The sequence below is a fragment of the Gopherus evgoodei genome, chromosome 2, assembly GCF_007399415.2.
Source record: "Gopherus evgoodei ecotype Sinaloan lineage chromosome 2, rGopEvg1_v1.p, whole genome shotgun sequence".
NCBI lineage: Eukaryota > Metazoa > Chordata > Testudines > Testudinidae > Gopherus > Gopherus evgoodei.
The window spans coordinates 150,911,316-150,935,303 of NC_044323.1; the positions used below are offsets into that span (position 1 = coordinate 150,911,316).

General features: G+C 46.6%; 1 protein-coding gene across 1 annotated transcript in view; it reads left to right on the plus strand.

The window, feature by feature from the left end:
- TACR1 (tachykinin receptor 1) overlaps window positions 1-9,159 on the plus strand; it is a 93,289-nt gene extending 84,130 nt beyond the window's left edge. Inside the window, exons 3-5 of the mRNA XM_030551931.1 lie at window positions 2,585-2,735; window positions 3,892-4,088; window positions 6,978-9,159. Of these exons, the coding sequence (XP_030407791.1) occupies window positions 2,585-2,735; window positions 3,892-4,088; window positions 6,978-7,269 (640 nt within the window). The 3' untranslated portion in view covers window positions 7,270-9,159. The remainder of the gene's footprint in view (window positions 1-2,584; window positions 2,736-3,891; window positions 4,089-6,977) is intronic.
- Window positions 9,160-23,988: the final 14,829 nt, after the last annotated feature.

A 23,988-nucleotide genomic window follows, 5' to 3' on the forward strand; every position in this document is an offset into this window, starting at 1 on the left:
CAACACAGTCCTCAGTATACCACAGGCTCCTAATTAGCATAGGCACTTCTGAAAATTTCACCTCAAGCAGCAAAGTACAGATCTGAATTTCCCCAGAGTTTGGGGATACACAGCAATCAGGAAATGGATGGTTACAGATTACTAACACAAGTTTAAAAAAAAAAAAAGCCAGTTGAATTTTCCTCAGTGTCCTATAGAGGAAGCATGATCTTGTGGCCAAGGCACTGGACTGAAGTTCAGGAAACATGGATTCAGTTCCTGGCTCTTATGTAGCCTTGAGTAAGTTACTTAGTATCTCTATATCTCAGTTTCCTACCTGTAAAATGGGGATAAGTCTTCCTTTCTCCCTGATGGGTATTTAGATTGTAAGCTCTTCAGGACCAGGGCTGCATCTTACTATGTGTATGTACAGCATCGAGCACAATGAAGTACCAATGTTGGTTGCTGCTGTAACACAAAGAATAATGTTACACCCTATCTCTACATGGAGTTCTCTTTTAGCTCCATGTTTATTTCTCTTTATACCAAGCTTGGCCTAAAGAAACCATCACATTCTGTTTCAAGTGACTTGATAACTAGCTCAGTGCCCCCTACGTAGGTGAATTCTCAATGGTGTACTTCTTCCAGTCTCAGTTGATAAAGGGATGTAGAAGAGAATAAATCAAAGCCTGGGGCCATGTTTTAAAAACTTCTTTCAGATTTGGAATGTACAGTGTTTTGAGGTCATCTGTGGATTAGCTAAACCTCTGTGTAGGGAAGGCTGGGTGAGGAATGGGCTTTACAGGCTTTTTGTAAGAGGTAGAGCTGGTCAAATTTTTTTCCAATGAAACAGTTTTCTGTTGGAAAATGCTGATTCCACACAACCAAAATGTTTCATGGGAATGCATCATTTTATCAACATTTTTGTGGGAAGTCAATGAAATGTTTTGTTTTGAATTATGGTACATTATATTTTGACTTTTATAAATTATAAACATCACAATGAAATGTGTTGGTCAGTCAATGCAAAACCTTTTGGAATATTTTGCACAAAAAAAAAGAAGAGATTTTTGACTTTGTTCCGATTTGGGACGAAAACAGATTTTGAAATACCAGAATTACCGGTGGGAGTGAAGGGGAGCTCTGGTAGACTGGATTAGAGAATGGGGTTTCAAGAAGATGTTATATGGAGGAAGGTGCAAAGACAAGTAGGATTCTGCATTCTAGGGAAGGAAGTGCCCTGTCCAGTTAGAACACAGTTTGTAAAGTGCATTCTTTCCTTTTTCTTGGAAAGATTCTAATGTCAGTCACAACTAAAACACAGCAACTCAGTTCAGCATGGAACGTGGCATTGCTTCCGTGGGGAACTGAAGACAGGCAGCAACATTCCAGTTCTGCTTGTGAGTTCACTCAAATGTTTGCATGGATGCCACTTGTAACATTTTGACAGCAAGAATAACAGCATGTACGGGGGCTGGAGATCTCCTTTCTGGACAGCTGCTTATTCAGGCTGGCTCTGCCTGTGTTCCTATCAGGGATGGACATGGCCTGATTGATAGCCGGCTGGGGTGTGAAGCCCTTTATTTGTATGGGATAATAGAATCTCTCTTCAATAAATGATGACGACATGAAGCAGTGTCAGCTCTAGAAACAGCTCATGATTCACTGCCTTAAAAAAAAAAATCACAGCTCAAGAGGATGCCCCAACAATAATAGACTTCAGGAGGTCTTGAGATTAGCTGCAGCTGAGAACAGAAATTGACTGGACTCTGGAGACTAAACTGATCTGTAGACTGCTCACATCTAGTGGCCCCAAGCACAGAAATTAAGTAAAGAGACAGCCTCCATCCCAAAGAATGTGTGTCCAGGATTGTTAAAAGGGCATTGGATTTTAGTGGGAATTGGAGGCCTAATTCTCTCAAGCTGTTTGGAAAAGCCCAGCCTTCAAGGTGTATGAAAAGATCCAACAGGTGGAAGAAGCAAACTAACACGTAGTTTAAACTAGGCTGTCACAGAGCACTCCCTCAGCTACCCAGTGCATCACATTGCCTGGCCCATTTGAGCCTCACAACATACACACAGTCTGTTCCTTTTCCCTATATCTACCTTTAACCTTCAGATTCCAGGCACTGCAAAACACAGTACAGGGATGTGTCAGGAGAAGCATGGCGCCGAGCTTTTTCTACAATACCCAACTGACTCTCTGAGCTCCCCCTTTACTTCCTGTTCCTGCCAATTTGATTTGCCCCTTATAGGGCTAAATATCTCATTAGCCTAATCAGTGCCCCACAAATGTCAACAATCCCTATCACAGTAGGTTAACTGATTCCAGTTAAGCCTGCAAACTTCTCGGTCACTCAATTATCTCAGTGACCCGGGTGCTACACTACACCCAGCCTTAACATTTTTCATGTAATGTTTTCACGAGGGTGCCGAATGCTTTGCTGAAATCCAATGGCCAGACTTTCCAACTGTATTGAGCACTCACAAATCCTGTTGATGTCAGTGAGAACTGCTGGTGCTCAGCACATCAGAGAATCAGACCCCAAATATCCTGAATGTTTTTCTGTGTGCTCAACAGCATTTTACCATGACAAACTTTCAGGTATCATTTCTGCGTGACTGTGCTGATCTACCTCCTGCCGCTCCTGGTGATAGGATGTGCCTACACGGTGGTTGGTATCACTCTCTGGGCTAGTGAGATACCTGGCGATTCTTCTGACCGCTACCACGAGCAAGTGTCTGCCAAGCGAAAGGTAAGCAGCTTTCCGACCTCATGGCAGAATAATTGGGGAGTGGGTGTGCAAAGACGATTGAACAAACTTGGGTCTATGGTTATTTATTCTCTCTCAGCCATTCTTTAAATGGAATGTAACATATACATAGTGACCAAACTTTTCAACAGTGGCCACCAACCCTGGATGCCTTTTTTTGGGGGTGTACAACTTGACATCCAGAGTCTTGATTTTTAAAAGGGTTGAGACTTTCAAGCACAGATTAAATCAATGAGAGCTGCAGTTGCTCAGTGCCTTTGAAAAATCAGGTCCAACCAGATGCCAGCTGGATACCCAAAAACTCAGGTGCCAAAAAGGAGAGGTACATTTTTAACAATGTGGCGCTGAGTGTTCTGATACCAAACTGAAATTAAGGTGTGTGTTATATTTTGGAGACACTGGATGGCTCAGATAACTGATAATGGGATCATGCTCGGGACAGAGCCATCATTTCAAATCCAGTCCCAGACAGCAGTAGCCAAAAGTCATTAATATAGGGCAAAGAGGAAGGGAGGAAATCATAGAATCATAGTATATTAGGATTGGAAGAGACCTCAGGAGGTCATCCAGTCAAACCCCCTGCTCAAAGCAGGACCAACACCAACTAAATCAGCCCAGCCAGGGCTTTGTCAAGCCTGACCTTAAAAACCTCTAAGGAAGGAGATTCCACCACCTTCCTAGGAAATCCATTCCAGTGCTTCACCACCCTCCTAGTGAAACGGTGTTTCCTAATATCCAACCTAGACGTCCCCCACTGCAACTTGAGACGATTGCTTCTTGTTCTGTCATCTGCCACCCAATATGTTTGGGTTCAATCCATTTCCTAAAGACATGTATCCAAAACCCCCACCATTCTCACAACAAAAATAATTGGCTTCCCTGGTTGAAAATCACAATAGAAAGACCAAGGGTTGAATGAAGGAGAAGACCACTACTTACTCCTTGAAGCAGTCCCTTCCAGGGCAGAGTTGAAGCACATGTTTGCCTTGCCTATTTTCCTTTGGATAAACAGAGAACTTCTCTTCTGAGGATGGCCACCCCACCATTCTTCTCATGGTGGCTTCTGTTCTATTAGATATGCTTTGCTCAAAGGGTACAGTGTAAACTTCTGCTATAACCAGGGGTCACTCTCGTACAGGTGGTGAAGATGATGATCGTTGTGGTATGCACATTCGCTGTCTGCTGGCTGCCCTACCACATCTACTTCCTCTTGCGTTTTTTTAACCCCGATTGGTACCAGCAGAAGTTTATCCAGCAGGTCTACTTAGCAGTCATGTGGCTGGCCATGAGCTCCACCATGTATAACCCAATCATCTACTGCTGCCTCAACGACAGGTGAGTTATGAGCTTGGCTACTGACTGAGTGCAATAAAGGGAAGGTGTGGGGATGGTTCACCTACAGAAGAGGACCCTAGACATGGTGGTGAGTTGCAGTTTAGCAGGGAGCTAACATATCAGGGGTGGCTGTTCAAATTACTCAGAAAATTGTTTAGGTTTTCCTACAGCCGGAGTGTACCAAATTAACAGCTACACCAGGGCTTCTCCCTACCACAGTTTCTTAAATTAAAAGGCTGATTTTCCCAAGTACTGAGCACCTACATCTTCATCGGAAGTCAATGGGAACTGCAGATATTGAGCATCTCTGAATAATCAGGCATTACATTTTCAAAGGCTTTAGGCAGCCAAAATCAAATAAAAACTCCAAGCTCTTCCCAGCACAGTTTTCCCTTGTCAACAGGGCTACAGCAGAGACTGTAGATCAGACTCACCAGCATATGCATTTGTAATAGTTCCTCTAGGATCCAATAGTACAGTCTAGTGGAGAATAACGCTGCTCCCCATCTTACCAAGATGAAAATCCCTGCTAGAGCTGGGGTGTATCCAAATCTTTATTCAGTAAAAAAAAAAAAGAGGGGGGCATAATCAAATCGCTTTAATAACTGTCAGCTTGTATTTTCTTAAATGAAAAAATTCAGCATGAAATAAATTCTCATTTTGACAATTTGCTTTTCCTTTAAAAGGAAACGCTTTTCATTTTTCTCCATGGGGGTGAAAAGGTGCTTGGCTGTTCCTCACTCTCTCTTCCTTATCCCCTACTTTTCCAGGGGCAAGAAGGAGGAAGAAAAGTTAAAGGGGGCAAACCCAACATTCAAAATGAAATATTTTCCTGTCAAACAATCTTTAGGCAAATCTTAATTCCTGAAATATCAAAACAAAGCAATCCAGTTTTGAAACATTTTGCAAAAATACCAACAAATATCAGCAGGCTCTAATCCATGCCCAGAGACCCTCTTGCTGCCCGTCTGGGTCTGTATTTGTAAAGGGACCCATCACCATGGCATGAGTGGCAGTCTCTGGGTTAATAGATTATACTGATCCTACCCTCCCCCCATAGCTATAATCCCTGCTTTATATAGAGACACATGTAAGTGCATTTAAATAAAATTGTTACTGTTCTAGCAAATACAAGAATTTAAAACTGGGCCAATCCTGAAGTGTCTAGTCCAGGGGTAAGCAACCTATGGCACGTGTGCCGAAGGTGGCGTGCAAGCTGATTTTCAGTGGCACTCACACTGCCTGGGTCCTGGCTACCAGTCTGGAGGGCTCTGCATTTTAATTTAATTTTAAATGAAGCTTCTTAAACATTTTAAAAATCTTATTTACTTTACATACAACAATAGCTTAGTTATATGTTATAGACTTATAGAAAGAGACCTTCTAAAAACGTTAAAATGTATTACTGGCACACGAATCCTTAAATTAGAGTGAATAAATGAAGATACAGCACAGCACTTCTGAAAGGTTGCCAACCCCTAGCCTAGTCGGTCAAATTCCTATGGCTCAAGTTGGTATTTGGACGGAGTCAGGTTTTCAGGATTTGATCCAATGTTAAACTTGTATATAATGTTATAGATTCATGCAAATTGAGTACGGCACACTTCAGGCTCCCAAGAGTTTGCAATCTAAACTTGGCGAGAAACACATCAAACATTGGTAAAGCCCTTAATCAGTATTGTTACGTAAACAGATGTGTAAAGGCCATCAAGTGCTCTACCCTTGGAAATAAGAACTTGGAATGCGAAGAGGGACTGGGTAAATCAGAACTAGTTCTGAATAAATTTGTCATTTATACGCCCCAACTGCAAAAGAGTTTTGCATGCCTCTCTCTTTTACCAAGTACAATAGCGAGACAGTGATGGTGGATTGACAGTTGGCAGTGCAGTCCAGTGGTTACAATGGGGTGGATTAGGGATCACAACACAAGACACTGTTCTCAGCTTTGCCACTAACTGGTGTTGTGATGCTGGGGGAAGTTTGATGTCTCTGTCTCTGTTCTTCTACTGGAGATAGGAGCATAGTATGGATTGTTTGATTCACTGGAATATTTATTTATTAAGCACCAAAATGAAGAATACTTAATAAGAGCTTTTAGATCCTGGATTAAAAGGTGTTGTATGATAATACCTAGTTCTTATGTAGCACTTGGCATCCAAAAGATCTCAAAGTGCTTTTCCAATGGATAGAAAACTACAAAGTGGGGAATAACTGGCTAGGCACTTGTACATCTTAGAACAGGGGTCGGCAACCTTTCAGAAGTGCTGTGCTGAGTCTTCATTTATTCACTCTAATTTAAGGTTTTGTGTGCTGTTAATACGCTAAGGGCTGTTGTAAAAAGGACAGTGATCAATTGTTCTCCATGTCCACTGAAGGTAGGGCAAGAAGCAAGGGGCTTAGGGTGACTAGAAGCAAATGTGAAAAATTGGGACGGGGTGGTGGGGTAATAGGAGCCTATATAAGAAAGGCCACTTTTAAGAACAGGTTGGATAAACACCTGTCCAGGATGGTCTAGGTTTACTTCAAAGTGCCTCAGTGCAGGGGGTATGGACTGGATGACCTCTCGAGGGCCCTTCCAACCTGACATTTCTAGGGTTCTCTGATATCCCAATGCCCACTTTACAGAAGGATAAACTGAGACACAGAAGGGAAGTGACTTAAAGATCACATGGTAAGTCAGCAGCAGAGCTGGGAACAGAATGAGGCAGCATGGTCTAGTGAACAGAATACTGGACCATAGGGGTATTAAGGTTTGAGAGCTGGTCACACTTCCTGCATCAATGCATATGTTGGGTCAGGTGTCTCCTCCTATGGATTGCATTGAAAACGTTCTGTAACCAGCTCAGCACGTGCTAGGCCTAACATCCCTGCACTTGGCTGTCTTCTCAGATTCCGCATTGGCTTTAAGCACGCTTTCCGGTGGTGTCCTTTCATCAATGCTAGGAAATACGAAGGGCTGGAAATGAAGTCAGCCAGGTACCTCCAGACCCAGAGCAGCATGTACAAGGTCAGCCGGATGGAAACAACTGTATCCTCCGTCACCGGCAACACTGAGGAAGACATTGAAGAGAGCAACAAAATTAAGCGCCTGTCCGTGGATATGACATCCAATGGCTCCTCCCGCAGTGACTCTAAAACCGTCTCCGAGAGCTTCAGCTTCTATTCCAACACACTCTCCTAAGCTGCCATCCAACTGAGCAAGGGTCAGAAAATATTGCTTATACCTGTGCCCTAGGTCTCCATTAACCATATATCCAGGTGTACTTGTATTCACCTTTTCCTGATGAAGATGCTATGCCTTGGTTGCGGCAGTGTGCCTGTCTGACCCAGTGTAATTACATCTGTTAATATCAATAATATCTTCTCTCTCCATGGTATCTTGCAGTCGTTTTCTGGACTGAAGGCTTAACCGATGCTGTTCACTGAAAGCAGATATTAATTTATGATACAGCATTGCAGAAAAAAGATGGTAGGTATCAGAATTTGGCCTTTAGTGCTGCTGTTCATTCTCAAGCTATGCTTTGCCATTGATTGTGTCTGAATGCAATATAGATTTCCACTGGGGGATGGAGGGGTCCATCTCCTTTCCCCACTATTTTTGTTATCATATCTCCTCCCTTACTTGCCATTCACTTGTTGCTGATTAACAAAATGGAGAAATGGTACCAAAAGAGGAAGATAGAGCTGATGACTTATGAAACAACCAATACACGTCCACTAGCTTAGTAGGCAACGCTGCAGCAAAGGCTGCCTCTCTTGCACATGGTATGTTAAACACAGATGATTTCAGTTCCTTTTAGGTGAAGAAAAGATTGAGCTAGGTTTATTGCTACCACGCCATTCTTTCTATTCTCCACTACTCAGCTATACTGAGTATATGTCAAGGTATACGCATACTTCTCTCAAGGATCTTATCTGTAGTGTCATCCAGCAGAGTTTACTGGATTCAAGTTAAAGTTGACCATGTGACCTGTTCAGCTTCTTTTGCTCTTACAGCTGAAAAGGTTCTAGCACAACCCTTGATTTCCTCTGGGTCTCCTAGACTCACTCGTTGCACGATCCTAACCTCATGATGCAAAGACTTCAAGATCTAGGACTGCAGAATCAAGCCAGAACCTTAGGTGTTTGCTCTAGCTGGCTGGCTCTGGGGATTTCAGATACACCTCAATACATTGACCTCGCTCTAATTTCTTCACAAAGCTAATTTGACACTCTAGAGCTTGGGAATGCCTTTGTTTAAAGTTCTATATGGGGTTTGTGGCTTCTATCACCATTATCTGGATAGTCCAAGAGACGCACAATACCAAATTCACTACTATGCTCTTCCCTTTTTAAACCCCGCCCCCCAACGCCTACCAAATTATTCTTAATATATAAAGGGAAATATAGCAAGAAACAAAATGTCTGGGTTAGCCCTAATTGTCAGGAAATAAATATAGTTTGCAAACAGGCCCTATACCGTCAGCAGTGCACCCCTCCCAGCCCCTCAAAACATGCTTTGGTACTGCTCCTATACATGGCTTGGGTTTTCCTTGGATGTTTCCCAGTTAAGTGCTGAACTGGCCTGACTATGCTTCATTTGGGACACTAGAGCAGTAGGACCCTCAGAGAGTGCCAAGAAACATCTGTCTCCAACACATGTAATTGCAATCTGACAGTAGAGATGGCAAAAAGCATATTTTGAATGAATGAAACTTCATCAGTGTGCATGTGTGGGGCTATACCAGGGATAACAAGAGAGGTAGCAGTAGATAGTATATGTAGTCAGATGTAGGTTTAACAATGCCAGCAGAAAGTAATTTTGTAAATAAGCATAGAATTGGGGCTTAAGAGGAAAGAATATTATGTGTCATCTAATACCAATGTCTGATGTAACTGAAAGCTAAAAGGAATGTCTAACACATTTACAAAAACAAAACCTACTAAAAAGGAAGTGATATGCTTCTATTGTGGAAGATGCTTTCCAGTGCATGCTTTGCATTTCAACACCATTACGGTAGAACCTCAGAGTTACGAACTGACCAGTTAACCACACATTTCATTTGGAACTGAAAGTACGCAATCAGGCAGCAGCATAGACCAAAAAAACCCGCAACTAAACAGACACACAAAAAGCAAATACAGTATAGTACTGTAATGTAAACTACTATAATAAAGGGAAATCAGTATTTTCCTTCTGCATAGTACAGTTTCAAAGCTCTATTGAGTCAGTGTTCAGTTGTAAACTTTTGAAAGAACCACCATAATGTTTTGTTCAGAGTTACAAACATTTCAGAGTTATGACCAACCTCCATTCCTGAGGTGTTCATAACTCTGAAGTTCTACTGTAGTTGCAGTTTGTAAAACTCTGATTCGTTGTAAGAGACTGAAATACCTTGCAGATACCTGGGTGGGTCTAACTGTGGGGTGCCTATCCTTTGGTTAAAATCCACTGAAATGTATGAAATTAAGTCAGAGATTAAATTTGGGAGGTACTCTATTATGCAGCCTGTAAACTGACCACAGGAAGCTACAGCTGTTAAATAAATCCCCATCCCAAACTGTTTTTATAGATGGTAGAAATACCTTTATTTAATTTAAGTAAGGATACCACTAGTAAGTCCACAGATTTCTCCAGTGGTTTTTGCTAGGTAGAAATAGCAAAAGCCATCATATACTATTTTGGTCTACATTCTACTAAGCTCTGCTGCTGGAAAACAGCTCTTCTGGGTATCATATAAGTCTGCCATTCTTTATTGTGGTGACCGTATAAGGTTATAGGGTGCCACAGTTCATGCATACACTTGCTACAGTACCACCTCCCATATATTATCAACCTCTCCTTTCATCCAAGTCCTGCGTGAGATGATCTCTCATGCTTCCTGTTCCGTAGGACAAGATCTCACATTCATTTTCCTGCTGCTGACGCCTTATTCTTCAAATAATTTTCTAGTAGCTTGCATGATGTGGGAAAAAGGAAGGGTCACAGATGGGAGGAGAGATTTTTTTTTTTTTTTTGCATGCAGACTTCAGACCCACTCCTTGAAGTCTGACTCTATATTTACACTACTCGGTATCACGCTATTGTACAACATTCAAGTACCCAGTGCACAGCATGAGCCTGGTAAACTGAAATGCCTTAGTGGGATAGTAGCAATGTAGTTTATCTTGCAAGCGATGAGTTTTTGCTCTGTCAATGTTCTGTGGAATTTATCTAATTGGAGGTTTTTAAATAGATGTTGGATAATACCCTTTTTTGCAAAATTTATCAGAGCTGCACTGCATTAAGAAGGTACTATAAAAGCAGGAGTGCATTTTTATGCCAGTTCAGAGCGAAAGGCTGGTTGACTTATTCAGACAAGCAGCCCCAAAAGAAACATCAAATTGAAGTAAAGCTCTACGTGAGTACATACACGAGTAAGGCAAGCAAGATTTGGCTTATACTCCCAGCATTATAAACACAAAATTTGTGCTGGGCTGGCACCTACAGGTTGACCTTAAAAAAAAACACACACACCTAACCACCCTACATTCCTGCATGCTTTACGCTATAGTTGTTCCATACTTACAAGGCACATAAGGAGAACAAGAATTATTGGTTTCTTTTTTCAGTGGCCTACTTACAGTAAGTTTACAACCAACACAATATGTTAAAGATGGAAGCGCCCTAAGGACACGCATAGGGATAATAAAGTCGCCATAGTTCACAGCATAAGATACTTCTTGTTCATACTGTACAACTTTACAAGCAACTCCATTCATACCCAAGTGTTTTTACTTGAAGTAATAACACAGTGAGAAAGTAGTAAGTAACGTTACAGTTTTTGTGGTGAAATTAAAAATGATGGAATACACAATCATCAATATACGTATGCTGTAACTGTTTACAAAAGAGTTTTGACTGGTTTACAAGGTTAGGTCAGGGGGTTACTCTTATTAACATGTGTGTAAACTATATCATAGGTGCAGGGTCAGAATCTTAAAATGAGACATCCTGCAGCGTCCAACTGTTCATTCGAAAAATGGTTTTATCAGTCTTTTGAAATAAAGTGGGCCAGATGCTTAAGTGGTGTAAATGGGTATAATGCCAATTACTTCAGTGGAGCGTCAAGCATTTAGACCAGCTCAGGATTTGGCCCAGTGACAAGGAAATTTCCAAGGACTAAGCCACCAAAGGTATTTCTTTCTATTCACTGGGGACTGGGTTAGTAAAAACCAAAGTGTTCAATATAAAATGAGCATAGTTAAAAGCTAGAGGGAGTCCAGAGCCAAACTTTCCTGAAAATGGAAGGTTATTTGAATTGGGGGGTTGGCCTCAGCCTGTTATAGAGACTCTGTAGAATTAGGATCTAGAGTTCGGCTTTTGGTTCAGGTCCACATCTATTAGAAATAAATAGGATGTACGTACATGTATGCAACAAGTTAGCTAGCTCAGAGGACCCTCTTGTGCAATGAGAAAGGGATATCAGGGCTGCCCAGAGGATTCAGGGGGCCTGGGGTATTTGGCGGCGGGGGGCCCCCACTTCGGCAGTAATTTGGCGGCAGGGGATCCTTCCGCTCTGGGACCCGCCGCCGAAGTGCCCCGAAGACCCATGGCGGGGGCCTCCACCACCAAATTGCCACCGAAGACCTGGCACTTCAGCAGCAGGTCCCAGTGCGGAAGGATCCCCCGCCGCCGAATTGCTGCCGAAGATCTGGAGTGGAAAAAACTCTGGGGGCCCGGGCCCCGCAAGAGTTTTCCAGGGCCCCCGGAGTGAGTGAAGGACCCTGTTCCAGGGGCCCCAAAAAACTCTCGTGGGGGCCCCTGCAGCCCGGGGCAAATTGCGCCACTTGCCCCCCCTCTGAGCGGCCCTGAGGGATATTGGCATGTAAATCTTCTACGCTGACTGAAGAGCTCATGAAAGAGACATGGGGAACCTCCTTCCCCCCACCCTCAATACACTATGAGTCTAAATACTATTATGCCTTTCCTTTCAAATAGTGTAACTGTAGTGCAGAGTCCTTGGGCTTTATCTGTTTCAGGTTTACTCTCACTTCTTTTATCAGAAATCCAATTCAAAAGCATGAGGATTTCTTTCCGGGCTTTCTGCAATGTTGAATAATAATATTCTGAGATAGTCACATAGGAGATCTATTCCTCCTTTGTTACCCATACATATTACTCCTACCGATATTAATGGAAGCTGCATGTTCTCTCCTGAGTCAGCGAAGAGATGCATAAGTACAATAAACAAGCAATATATTTACTAATTAAGCACACTACAAGCTGGAGTGTCAGGACTAATACAGCTTTTTCTATTTATTCAAAATTTAAGGCTGCCAAGCAGACTTCACTCCAAAACACCTCAAACCACCCCCAAAACATTGGGAAGGGGAGGGGATTTCTGCAAACCAAACCTAGGTTTTCAAGCAACCCCTATCTTTGTAGAGGAACCAAACAAAAATACTGTGTCTGAACACCCAAAACTGAAATTAGCATCTAAAATATTCTCCTTTGGGAACAGGTATGATGAGTCCCATCCCTCTAAGGGCTGGCGTATGGTATCCAGTTGTGCATCTGATGACAGACTGGTGCTGAAAATTGGTAGCACTTGTACCTTGAACTGTTTCCCCCGTCTTGCCTGGGCCCTAAAATAGATAAGTACAATAGGACAGATTCGTGGAGTTCAGGGGCTGTTCTTCAGGGCCAGTCCTCACACACAGAGGCCCAACAAGATGACATACACCTCACAATGCCAAAGTGAAGCAACGTCACAACCTCATGATATAAAGACGTCATCTCAGATGGTCAAAACCAATGTCAGCAGAACAACTCCAGAACATGGTGCATTTGCTTTAGCTGGCTGTCTCTGGTGGCTTCAGATAGGCCAATGGATTGACCCTTAACTCAAGTTCCCACACAAAGCTTATTAGATCTTCTAGCCCCAACTGTGGGCTATACCAATTCACTAACACATTCTTCCCTATGTATCCCCAGACACCCGCCACGTTACTGTCAGTAATCAACACACATAAATCAAGAAGAAAATTATTAGCTCCATTTTATTTGCCACAGTCTAGAATAAGTTTGCAGAAACGGAAAGGGGGTAGCTCAAGTGATAACCCAAACTGCCTTCACTTGTGGCCCATGCAAGAGAAATGCACTTAGCCACAGATCATCCTGTCCAGTGCACAGAGCTATCATGGTCTTCAGACTACCATTACCAGCCACACAATGATCTAAAACCAGTTGCTTGGCTCATCTTGAGGCATTAGAGTTTCTACCATGCCATCCCAACAGTTCCCATTCCTGTATGGAAGAGGAGTGTTTGCAGTCTGCTACATTTATGCAATATAGGTGAAGCCCACTAGCTCTTGGCAAACTGCCCACAAGGCCCTGAGCTGGGAAAGCACAGTTGCCTCTTAGCTAGAATAATCTTGCAGGATTTTATAACCGCAACGGGCTTCATGGACCTATTCTACAAGATTCAATTTCTTCCTGTCATTAGAGAGAGACATCCAAACTCAAATCTTTTAATGTCACGTTCATGATTTCCCCACTCCACACCCTATATAAAGAGTGTCACAGCCCAAGACTCAAAGATTTATCACCTTGTCAATCCATTCACAAAACCCACAGGCCAGTATTTTAAACTATCTGAAATGGTTTGCACGCAGATGGCGAAACACAGTAAAACTTCTAGACTGAGCTTCATGATGCCCTGGAAAAGGGGGTTATAAATCTGAACAACAGCTGGAGAAAGGTTAAAGACCACACTTGACTTTCCCTGAGAGACCGGGTTTTTTTTGGCCTTCCTCTGAAGCGTGGGGCATGGGTCACTTGCTCGTTTGAACTAGAGTAAATGGTGCATTCTCTGTAATTTGAAGTCTTTAAATCAAGATTTGAGGACATCAGTAACTCAGCCAGAGGTTATGGGCCTATTACAGGAGTGGGTGGGTGTGGTTCTGTGGCCTGCAGTGGGTATGAGGTCAGGCTAGATGATCATGATGGTTTCATTCTGGCTTTAAAGGCAATAGTCTGCGTCTAAGCTTTCAGCCCTGGACAAAGTGATTCTAATTCTGTGCAATATGATACATTCAGAAAAAAAAATCACAGTGTGAAGTACCAGTGGCTTGTGATGTTCAACTCATGGTCCAGCTAATGATTACAGTATTGTATGACGTGCATTCTGTGGTTAATGTCTATGTAAAACAAAAAAATTGTTGATTTTGTTTACTGTTAAGTCAAAACATATTTTCATAAATAAACATTTATTTCGTGAGGCTGTGTTGCAAACCGGGTGCTGGATAAACAGTGATTTTAGCTGTGTGGGGGTTGTTGGCGATGTCAGTCAAGAACTGGAAAGGTGGGTGGGTGGGAGGTATTCTCTCTGGGTTTGAATGAAGGGGTGGTCACTTTCACTGAATTTAAAGACCTTGACACACAAGAGCAATAGGAGATGCTGCAGAACTCACAGAGTCCCAAGGAGTAATGATACATCTGTCATTACTTACTGTAACCTATGAACAGCTAGGGGAAGGGAATCAGGGGAACCGCCGTATTACAGTAGCTCAACATTCCATTAAGTGCAACACATTGTGTCTAACATTTTTAAATGGAATGTACTTACCAGCTCCTTTCTTTACATGAAGAGCTTAGGAAGGACAACTGGGAAGACCCTTCTGGCAGTATCCTGTAACAACACAATTATTTTCAATTATGTAGCGCCAACAATCTTAGACATATAAGATCTGATAGAGCATATAAGCAAGTGCATGAGACAAATAGGACAACTCATGTGCTTAAAGTTAAACATGAGCTTAAGGGCTTTGCCGGACTGGGGTCTTACACAAGCGAAAGAGTAACACCACTGAGATGCAATATAATTATGGGACCAAATCCAGCCCTAGTGCGAGTAGGCACAATTCCCATTGACTTCAACAACAGTTGCGTTTATTTATGCCGGGGATGAATCTGGTCCTTTGTGTCGCAGGTGATTCCATTAAAATGTTAATACCGTGATGCTAATTAGCTCTCAGGTTTCGTGCGGGAAGCCTGCTTAAGCTTCCGTAGCTTTCTCAAGCACACCGGACATGATCCTGGCAATCTACCCCAACCTGGCATGAATATATCATCCTCTTGCTAGTATGGTCACTTCTGTGCTTGTACCATGATATCTTTTCTTGCAGTTACTTCTAAAAAAGGGACCACAACCAGGGCTGGCCCTAAACCAAATGGTACCCCAGTCTAAGAGGGTCTTCGCCCTCCCCTCCATTTGCTAAACTTTAGAATACCTTATTTTTTATTGCATTTGTAGCCCATTTCACAACTTTGATGTATGATTTATTCTGGTCACATAAGATAAATTTGCACACTAGGATCTGTAAATCTGTATTTACGGAAAGTCTCAGAAAGTCTGGAAGCTTCCACAAGAGTTTACAAAGGTCTGGAACATTCTAGGAGGTTAGTGAAGAATGAACCCACACACGGAATAGCTGAAATATGTGACTTCAAACATTCTAATTTTCCCATTGACCACTAAGAACAAAAACAGCCCCCTGAGCCTGGCGTCCCCCAAACCCGGCACCCCAGGGTCACCTGGCTCTAAATCCGGCCTTGACCACAACAGTCAGTGCAGTCCTCATATTTAAGTGGTTTTCTGTAGATGTACCACTCATGACTATTCCCATTAAGGGGGAAAACAGCCCCATCTTCATACCTTAAGACAGCATAGGCTGTATTGCTATCAGTAGCTGACTATTCCTATTACACACACACAGTCCCTTTTAATTATCTCCAGCAGATTGTAATTTACAATTTTTAATTGAACTAGTGCTGCAAAGGTTAACTTGACTGGCATCTCCGCTGAAGTCCCAGCCGCACACATGCTCATATACCTAGCTTTTGGCAGATCCCTTTTCATTACAGGTCACTTCACTGGGGGATGGGAGGAAGGCAGATCCTTAACGTATTTTTGCCATGGAACAGCTTTGGGCTGGCCATGCTATGAGAGAACATCACAGCTGAGGGAAGATTATACCTCCTCGATGCATGTTCTTCATTAGCTGCATGTCAGGTGGGGAACAGGGGACTGTAGAAATGATTCTCCACCTTATGTGATTGGAGCTTGCTTAGAGTGAGGGGACGTGAGTGCAGGAAGCCAGAAGCAGATCCCTGCTTAGCTGTCACCCAGTCCCAATGCAAGTTAAAGCCACACAGAAGCAGCTCTAACTTACACCACTTGCATAAAGAACCTTATGCTGCCAGAGGCTATATGATAGTGGAGCTCCAACTTGCCTGCAATATGTCACACTCCCAATCCCCTTATGGTAGAGCTGTCCCGAAGAGCTTTACATCAGTGAAGAGGTCCCTTGAATCGTGAGTTCTCCACTGGCTAGCTATCTACAGTCATTAAGGACACTTTGCATCACTTTCAGAATGCTTAATGCAAAGCAGCCATGCTGGGCCATAGAATCCAGTCCTACATGCTATGACAGAGCATCTTGCTTTTTTGTTTTTGATCTTCTTACTGGCGATACCTCTACCCAGTGGTCGTGCTCAAATGCTGGAAGAATCCCTCCTTAAAAGGCCAGCCTAGGCTTCTCTCATCCCACGCTGGCCTCAAAGCAGAATTCAAATTCCCTTTCTTCTCAGAGGGACAAGTTATTACCCAAATTAGCTGGGATGGAGCAAATGTAATTAGTCTCAGCCTATGTGAAAAAGACGGTTACTCACCTTTGTAACTGTTGTTCTTTGAGATGTGTTGCTCACATCCATTCCAATTAGGTGTGCGCGCGCCGCGTGCACGTTCGTCGGAGACTTTTTACCCTAGCAACAGTCGGTGGGCCAGCAGGTCACCCACTGAGTGGCGCCAGTATGGCGCTTGATATATACCCCTGCTGGCCCGCCCGCTCCTCAGTTCCTTCTTGCCGGCTACTCCGACAGTGGGGAAGGAGGGCGGGTGTGGAATGGATATGAGCAACACATCTCGAAGAACAACAGTTACAAAGGTAAGTAACCGTCTTTTCTTCTTCGAGTGCTTGCTCATATCCATTCCAATTAGGTGATTCCCAAGCCTTACCTAGGCGGTGAGGTCGGAGCGAGACGTTGCGGACTGTAAAACCGCTGCGCCAAAAGCAGCATCGTCTCTAGCTTGCTGGACCAGCGCATAGTGTGATGAAAAGGTGTGCACAGAAGACCAGGTGGCCGCACGGCAGATTTCCTGTATGGGGACATGAGCCAAAAACGCGGCCGACGAAGCCTGAGCCCTGGTAGAATGGGCGGTAAGGGCTCCCGTTGGCACGTGGGCCAAGTCGTAACATGTCCTGATGCAGGACGTGACCCAGGATGCGATACGCTGGGAGGAGATTGCCATGCCTCTCATGCGTTCCGCTACTGCCACAAACAATTGTGGTGAACGTTGGAAGGGTTTAGTTCTCTCAATGTAGAACGCGAGAGCCCTTTGGACATCCAAGGAGTGGAGCTGTTGCTCTCTTCGGGATGAATGCGGCTTTGGGTAAAAGACTGGCAGGAAGACATCTTGGGTAATATGGAAGGCGGAGACGACCTTAGGGAGGAACGCCGGGTGCGGTCGCAGCTGTTCCTTGTCCTTATGGAACACCATATACGGAGGGTCCACGCTCAGAGCCCGAAGCTCCGAGACTTGCCGGGCCGACGTGATAGCGACTAGGAAGGCCACCTTCCAGGACAGGTACAGCAGCGAGCATGCGACTAAGGGTTCGAATGGGGGCGCCATGAGCCTGGTCAAGACAAGGTTCAGGTCCCAAGTAGGGGTAGGCCGTTTGACCTGAGGGTATAGTCGCTCCAGGTCCTTGATGAATCTTGACACCATAGGGTGAGAAAACACGGACTTGCCAGCCTCGCCTGGATGGAAGGTGGATATAGCCACGAGATGGACATGCAGAGAGGAGATCGCCAAGCCCTGCTGCTTGAGAGACCACACGTAGTCCAAAATGGTAGGGACTAGCACGGAGAGTGGGTCGTGGCTGTGCTGGCTGCACCAGCAGCAGAAGCGTTTCCATTTCGCTAGGTAGGTTGAACAGCTTAACCAGCTAGGAGCCATGCAGACAGATGGAGGGACTGTAGATCCGGATGGCGCATCCTGCCGAAGTCCTGTGTGATCAGGTCCGGCCAAAGAGGTAGGGCAATTGGATTCGCCAGGGACAGATCGAGCAGCATGGTGTACCAAGGCTGCCGCGGCCAAGCTGGAGCGATCAGGATGAGGCGGGCCTTGTCTCTCCAGACCTTGATCAGGACTCGGTGGACGAGAGGGAAGGGTGGAAAGGCGTAGCAAAGATGACCCATCCACGGAATGAGGAACGCGTCCGACAGGGAGCCCGGGGAGCGACCCTGTAGAGAGCAGAACACCTAGCATTTCCTGTTCAATCTGGAGGCGAACAGATCTATCTGGGGAAACCCCCACCTCCGGAAAACGACATAGAGGACGTCCGGACGGATGGACCATTCGTGGGACAGAAAGGATCTGCTCAGGTGATCCGCAAGGATGTTCCGCACTCCCGGGAGAAAGGAGGCCACTAGATGAATAGAGTGGGCTATGCAAAAGTCCCACAGACGTACTGCTTCCTGACACAGCGGGGAGGACCGGGTTCCGCCCTGCTTGTTGATGTAATACATGGCCGTTGTGTCGTCCGTGAATACCGCGACACAACGGCCGTGCAAATGGTGTTGGAATGTCTGGCATGCTAGGCGAACTGCCCGTAGCTCCCACACATTGATGTGAAGAGTCAGCTCTCTCTGTGACCATAGACCCTGTGTATGCAGGGTCCCCAGGTGCGCACCCCAGCCCAGCGATGACGCGTCCGTTGTCAGGGACACTGAGGGCTGAGGGGCGTGAAACGGTAGGCCTGCACACACTTGAGAGGGCGTTGTCCACCAGCCTAGGGAACCTAGAACATTCGGTGGAATCGTTACGATTGTGTCTATGCCGTCCCTGCCTGGTCGATAGACCGACGCGAGCCAGGTCTGCAGCGGGCGCATGCGGAGTCTTGCATGCTTGGTGACGAAGGTGCATGCGGCCATGTGCCCCAGGAGAGCGAGGCACGTTCGAGCAGATGTGGTCGGGAAGGCCTGTAGGCTTGTGACAATGGACACTATGGCTTGGAATCGGTGCCGGGGGGAGGCTGGCCGTTGCGAGGTTGGAGTCCAGCACTGCCCCGATGAACTCTATGCTCTGCGTAGGCACCAGAGTGGACTTGTCCGGGTTGATGGTCAAACCTAGACTCGCAAACAGCTCCGTGATGATGGTGATGTGCCTGGTCACCTGCGCCTCCGATGTGCCTCGAATGAGCCAGTCGAAGAGGTAAGGGAAGACATGGATACGACGACGTCGCAGGGCAGCGGCGACGACCGCCATACACTTGGTGAATACCTGGGGGGCCGAGGAGAGCCCAAAGGGGAGGACCGTTAATTGGTAGTGGTCCTGATTTACCACAAAGCGAAGATACCGCCTGTGCGGGGGGAAGATCGCAATGTGGAAGTAAGCGTCCTTCATGTCGAGAGCGGCGTACCAATCTCCGGGATCCAGGGAGGGAATGATGGTTCCTAAGGTTACCATGCGGAACTTGAACTTTTTGATGAATTTGTTCAGGCCTCGCAGGTTCAGGATGGGTCAAAGGCCCCCTTTTGACTTGGGGATTAAGAAGTACCGGGAATAAACCCCCTTGCCCCTTAGCTCCCTTGGCACCTCCTCTATAGCTCCAATGAACAGGAGCTTGCGTACCTCCTGGACGATAAGTTGCTCGTGAGAGGGGTCCCTGAAGAGGGACGAAGAGGGAGGATGGGAGGGGGGTGGAGAAATAAACTGAAGATGGTAATCAAACTGCACCGTGCGCAGGACCCAATGATCCGAAGTTAGCTGGGACCATGACGGCAGGAAGGGGCGGAGGCGGTTGAGGAAATGAAGTGGATCCAGGGAGGGGATTGGTAAGCTGCTCTCGGGCGCACCTTCAAAAGTTCGCCTTGGGTCCCTGCAGTGGCTTGTCGGACCCAGAAGTGTTACCCCTTTGAGGACCTGACTGACGTCTACGGTTCGGCAGGCCTCGCCTCCGGTTAAAATCTTGTCTAGGGCGAGGCGGGGGGTAAGTGCGCTGATGGTAGGGGCAGAATGGCCTTCTCTGAGTCTGGGGCATGTGCATTCCCAGTGAACGCATGATGACCCGGTTATCCTTCAGGCTCTGTAGCCTGGGATCCATCTTCTCAGAGAAGAGGCCCTGCCTGTCGAATGGCAAGTCCTGGATCGTGTACTGTAGCTCCGGCGGTAGTCCGGAAGACTGCAGCCACGATATACGGCACATGGCTACGCCCGACACCAGTGTTCTTGCTGCCGAATCTGCGGCATCTAAGGACGCCTGTAGCGAGGTCCTGGCGACCCTCCTGCCCTCTTCCAGGAGAGATGAAAATTCCTGGCGTGAGTCCTGGGGAAGAAGCTCTGTAAATTTGCCGACAGCCTCCCAGGTGTTGTGGCTGTAACGGCTCAGGAGGGCTTGCTGGTTCGCCACACGGAGCTGAAGGCCTCCAGCAGAATAAATCTTGCGGCCCAGCAAGTCCATGCACCTGGCTTCCCTGGATTTTGGTTCAGGAGCTTGTTGGCCGTGGCGTTCCTGCTCATTGACTGATTGTATCACCAAGGAGCAGGGAGCGGGGTGTACATAGAGGTACTCATACCCCTTGGATGGTACCATACACTTCCTTTCCACTCCGCGGGCAGTGGGTGGAATGGAGGCCGGAGACTGCCAGATGGTGTCCGCCTTTGCCTGGATCGACTTGATGAAGGGGAGGGCTACCCTGGTCAGTGCCTCCGGAGAGAGGATGCTTACCACTGGGTCCTCTACTTCCGGGACTTCCTCTACAGGAAAGTTTATGTTCTGGGCAACTCGCCTCAGAAGGTCCTGATGTGCCCGGAGATCAATCGGCGGGGGCCCTGATGAACGTGTGCCCACTACCGTCTCATCTGGGGACGAGGAAGAAGACACCCCAGGGAGGAGTGGTTCCTGAATGGAAGCCTCGTCCAGAGGGACCTCCACTTCCCGGGCATCCTGCTGCGCCAGGGGATCCGTAGGGTCTTCCTCCATACCTGAGGCGGGGGGGCCGACTGACTGTGGCCTCTGGTGCACGATGCTCTGATTGGCTGGAGCGAGCTGGGCCCGAAGGTTCGCCCTGGGCTTGGTGGTATGCCCAGGGCATCCAAAAGGACCATTGAGGTGGTCCCCTGTCTGGGCGGGCCTGAACATCCGAACCCCCGTAAGAGGCACTGTCCGTATGGGAAGAACCGGACGAGTGCCTTGAAGGCCATGGAGGAGCCGTCGATGACTGCAGCAGGCCTCTGCACATCCCAACGTCGCTGCGCGGTGTCGGCAAGCGGTACCGGGAGTCATGGCAGTACCTCGATCTGGACCGGGACCTGCTACCAGCTCGGTGCCGGGAGGTCGACCAGTGCCGTCCGCTGCCGTGCCGTGATCGGCTGCGGTAGGAACGTCGGTGCCGCGATCTAGACCGGTGCCGAGAGTAGTACGATGGCAACCGGGATCTTGAACGGTGCCGCGAGTACGACCGGTGCCGCAGGTAGCGGTCCCGGGACTGCAAGCGGCGTCTAGATCTCGAGCGGCAACGCTGGGAGTGGTCCCTCGATTTGGAACGGGACCGATGCCCCGTAGTGCCTGGCGAATGCGGCCGTACCATGGTGGGCTTGCCCATCGATTGGAGAACCCGCACCGGCGGTGCCGGGGGTTGGGGCAGCTCGGGCTCTGTCAGGGCGATGAGGTCGTGTGCAACGGAGAAGGTCTCTGGCGTGGAGGGCGCGACAAGCTCGACCCCTGTCTTCACTGGGGAGCTGAAAGGCACCGGACTCAACGGTCTCTGAGGGGCCGGATTCGACGGTGCGACGACGCTCGGTGCCGCGGCGGATGACGGTGCCGGGCGGTCAGGTTTTGAGGCACGCTCTGACTGCGGTGCAGTTGCAGGTACCGCAGGAGCCCTGTGCTTCTTGCTTCTCGGGGAGAGGGAGCGGTGCCGGCTAGGGTGCCGGGCCGGTGCCGAGCGGGAAGTTGAAGCCTTTGCCGGCGCCGGGTGGTCCGGAGCGGAGGCGACACTTGGTCCCGGTGCCGGAGTCGGTGCCGACGGTGGGGGAGTCAGCGCTGCCTCCATCAGGATCTGCTTCAGGCGACTGTCCCGCTCCTTCTTCGTTCGGAGCTTGAACGCCTTGCAGATCCGGCACTTGTCCGCAAGGTGGGACTCGCCTAGGCACCTCAGGCAGGAGTCGTGCGGATCTCCTGTGGGCATCGGCCGATGACAGGCCGCACAAGGCTTAAAGCTGGGTGAACCAGGCATGGGCCCCGGCACCGCGGGGAGGAAAAGGGGGCGAACCCCCGATCCTCTGTATAACTATTTACAACTACACTTAACTAACTTTATAACTACAACTATTACTATAATAACTGAACTATATACACTATACTGTAGAAGAGTGAAACGCTAGGGACGTGGAGGTCAGCTAAGCCGTGCTCCACAGTTCCAACGACCGACACGGGCGGTAAGAAGGAACTGAGGAGCGGGCGGGCCAGCAGGGGTATATATCAAGCGCCATACCGGTGCCACTCCAGGGAGCGACCTGCTGGCCCACCGAGTGTTGCTCGGGTAAAAAGTCTCTAACGAACGTGCACGCAGCGCGCGCACACCTAATTGGAATGGATATGAGCAAGCACTCGAAGAAGAAGCAAAGATACTATGGTGCAACTCTGTCTCCTTCTAGTGCTAAGGCCATGTACAGTGGTTTGTGTGTCTGCTAAATCTAATAGATGTGTGTCTAGATTTTTTAAAGGTATTTAGGCACTTTAAGTTGGAGATAGGTGCCCAGCGGGGTTTTCAGAGGGCTTAGTTCCCTAGTTCTCATTGAAATCAATGGGAGTTAGGCACATCTGAAAAATTTCACTGGGCACAATCTACATTTTAAAGTGTCTAAATACCTTTAAAAACCCAGCCTGTGGTCCTTTAGCTCAAGAAATAGGACCTTTTCCTCTGAGGTCCAGAGAGCCCAGGGTCAGTCCCCCTGGACCGAAAGGATTGTGAACATCTGGTTCCTTCCAGCTTAGTCACAAAATGGCTTAATCTAGTTCCCCCACTATACTGAATTCAATTCGATCCTGAGAGGTCTTCCTTCCCATCCTCTTTTACAACATTGGCCAATGTATTACCTTATCAATATGGGTTATTCACACCCCATATATTAATATGCATTACACACACAATATCAATATAACGGGATATTGTATATTTATTTCTAGCAGTTGGCCTGTCTTTTTATAACCTGGTTCACATAGCGCTAAGTATCCCATAACACTTTGCAAAGCTGAAAATCATCTTTGGCATTAGAAAATGCAAAATTTATCAAAGGCAAAATACATAATTGTTCTGTCTCAGTACAAACTGGGAGGTACCGTCACTGAACAGTACCTCAGATGCTTGTATCCAAAACTTAGTTGAGAGAGGTACAGAACAACAAGTTAAGGAACCAGTACAAACGGATGGGTTGGATTTTAGTGATGTGTAAAGAGTTTTGTAACCTGTACAATCATCCTATAAATACTGCTAGTTGAAATGTGTAACTTTGGAAGCACATCTTCTGCATAAGGCAAATTCAACACCTCTGCATGAGATAGGCGCAATATAATACCAGTTTCTGGAAATCTTTCTTCCTGTACTATACTACTATTGACTTTAGCAATAAACCTGTTGATATTTGTTATTTTGTCTCTTGAATATATTCCACACCTAACGAAACCATGATCAAGCAACTGACCATTCAATTTATCAACTGTACATTCCTTTGGGTTGGGCTAAACTAAGCCTAGAGGCTCTGGCTCTTAGCAAAAGGCTCCTGAACTAGAACATCTGTCCCTGTAATGC